Below are 2,586 nucleotides of genomic sequence, written 5' to 3'. Positions count from 1 at the left end.
TGAGTGACAGTGATGTGGAATAACTCTCAAAACGAAATGTTTGCATGGTAACAATAAAAATATACATGGCGTTTTGAAACCTTTGACATGCAATAATTTCAATTAACCCTAATCTCTGGTCCCTCGATGGCTTCGTTGACTGTAAATACTTGTCATGACAAAATTCCCCTGAAAAACAATTTCGTGCAACTGTCTCCCAATGCGGGGGAAATCTGTACACAAAAGCAGTACAAAGAATCTGAATTTTTTACTTTCTACGAAGCAGACAAGCCATTGACCAGGTCGCTCAGCTCATCGAGACGATCTTCTTCCTCCAGCCTAAGCTTGAGCATGTCGAGAACACTAGAATCATCACATTCCGCTTGTTTCTGTCGTTTTCTTCGTGGCATGTCGTAAGTGTTGTTACCCTCCACACCTAGGCACGCTTGGAACACACGAAGAAGAGTCCCAAAGGTCTTGTCCAGCGTCGACGGAACCATGTCTTCAAACAACTGCTCGACGGCGAAACCCAGGTCTTCAATGGACGAGCATTCCATTCGTTGCTGAAGTGCTTGAATAGAGTTGAAAAGCCGAGGTCAAGTACGTTCATGTCGGGCGATTGGGCCGACTGATTGAGCACCCTGCTGTCCCAACCACCCGACATGCAAGCGCTGACCACGGAAACATCGTAAGGCGCGACGTGAGACTTGGCGTTGTCTTGTTATACGAAGATCGTCGGCGGGGCATTGTAACTGAAGGGGCGCTGCTTTTGCTTGAGTGCGGGAATAACATTGTCGACGAGGTATGACCGATACACATCTCTTATGACTGACACAGGCTCGTAGACAATAGTCCCCGCCAGTCGATTGACACTGTTCCTCTTTGCTGCCGATAAGCGCAAGAACGACCAGCATCCTACCTTGCCGTCCCACCCATGGCGTGGTCTTGCGACGGCAACCAAGAATATCACCTTAGTGATGTGCGACTTTCCTTGGAGTTGACGTCTTGAAGGCTTTTCCTCGTCGGTCGACATGTAGAATTGACGACGAATCTTCGTGATATAGAACCACTTCTCGTCCACGTAGACGACGTTAAACAATTCAATATGGCTCTCGTTACCTAGATCTGACGTGAAAAGCTTGCAGTGGTTGATTCGCGCCTGCTTGTGAAGTTCCTTGAGTGCCGGTCGTGTCCAGCAGGTACGCTTGAGGATCCACCGCTGCTTTATATAGTTTCAAATGGTCCATGTAGATGAACCAGTGTGGGCGGCGAGGCTCTCCGGTACGTTTGTCGAAGACGAAGGGGTGTTGCTTTGATCCGACGTTCAATTTCGTCCAGCGCGTAGGATTTCTTCCGACCGCGAAGTTGATTTCGCGTGGACACGTCTGCGCGGCTACCACGTGGGCGAGCCCTTGCTAGGTGCATGATGCGCCACCCAGTCGTCTCATGGACGTTGTATTTGGCGCAGACGTCGGCGACGATTTTGCGTGAGAGCTTGCCATACGAGCTGCGCGTCGTAAGCTCTTCATAAAGAGCATGCCGCTGGTCGTTGCTCAGAAACGTCTTCGATTTTGTATGCGAGTATTGCATCGCCATATCGTTTGCAAAACGATATGTCAGTGAGCAGAACCACCGATTTTCAGGCCAATCGGATGGCCTTAAGACCTTGACCCGCAACAATTGCCAAACAGAGTGGTACTTGTGTATGACCATTATTCGACAACTTCAGAAAAGATGCGTTGTGGAGGTTGGCTACCGCCTACGCGCGCTCCTGGCTCAGTTTCACGTGGTCGAGATCGTTGTCGAACGCCACGGACTGACCGACTGAGCCAAGAGACCAAGGCCATTTTGACGCCCGGAGCCAGCGGCGCCGTCAAGAGCGAGCTCAAGGCCGGAACAGAAATGTGGGACGACACCAAGGCTGTCCGAGAATTGCGCGCGTCCGGGTGCTCTACGCAGTGGCCTGATGAATTGAAGACGTGGATGGACGATGTCGATCCGAGTAGCGTCCAGGCAAGCGAATGGGTCGCCATGTCGGCATTGAGCGGGTGCGTGTGGAACCTCCAGGCGCAGTGTGATCGACCAGGAACTGCTTAGTTTGAGCCAATATCAAACCTATATGCCACCGGACGCCTTGTCATCGCCCTCGGCGTCATTCCAAGGCGCATCCATCTTGTCGCAGCAATACGTTGTCCTGGACGGCCATACGATCCACAACTTGGAGTTGCTCCAGAACAATGACAACGGTCACGGTGGACTGGGTCAATGCTGGCACAACTCGACCGTGACGAATTTCGGCAAGCGGCTATTTGAAGAATAGCTGTGGAAGCCTCTCTGCGGTGTCGACGCGATTCACGCCCGCCTGGACGCAGAGCAGGAGCTTATTCTGCAACACGCACTTGAAGTCGAGCGTCGATCGATCTTGAAGACCATGCAGGAGCACTACCTGTCGCGCATCCACGCGCTCGGTGTGCTCCGACCTGACCACCCCGATGACCGTGTCATCCTGTACGAGACGTCGCAGTGCAACGTGCGCAAGATCATAAACTTTGTCGCGACGCTGTCTGGGTTCCAAGCGAGTCTACAGATCGTCAAGACTTTGAAGCA

General features: G+C 52.0%; 1 protein-coding gene across 1 annotated transcript; it reads left to right on the top strand.

Annotated features, from left to right (window-relative positions):
* Positions 1-1,881: 1,881 nt before the first annotated feature.
* On the top strand, positions 1,882-2,299 carry H310_06424 (hypothetical protein; the record flags this gene model as incomplete). The annotated part of the gene is made up of 2 exons (XM_008871481.1): positions 1,882-2,027; positions 2,077-2,299. 2 exons carry the CDS (start codon positions 1,882-1,884, stop codon positions 2,297-2,299), a joined length of 369 nt encoding a protein of 122 aa, XP_008869703.1.
* Positions 2,300-2,586: the final 287 nt, after the last annotated feature.

Source organism: Aphanomyces invadans (assembly GCF_000520115.1).
Source record: "Aphanomyces invadans strain NJM9701 unplaced genomic scaffold supercont1.11, whole genome shotgun sequence".
Classification (NCBI taxonomy): domain Eukaryota; phylum Oomycota; class Saprolegniomycetes; order Saprolegniales; family Verrucalvaceae; genus Aphanomyces; species Aphanomyces invadans.
Note: the sequence above shows the minus strand (reverse complement) of the source record. Positions and strands in the feature narration are given on the sequence as shown.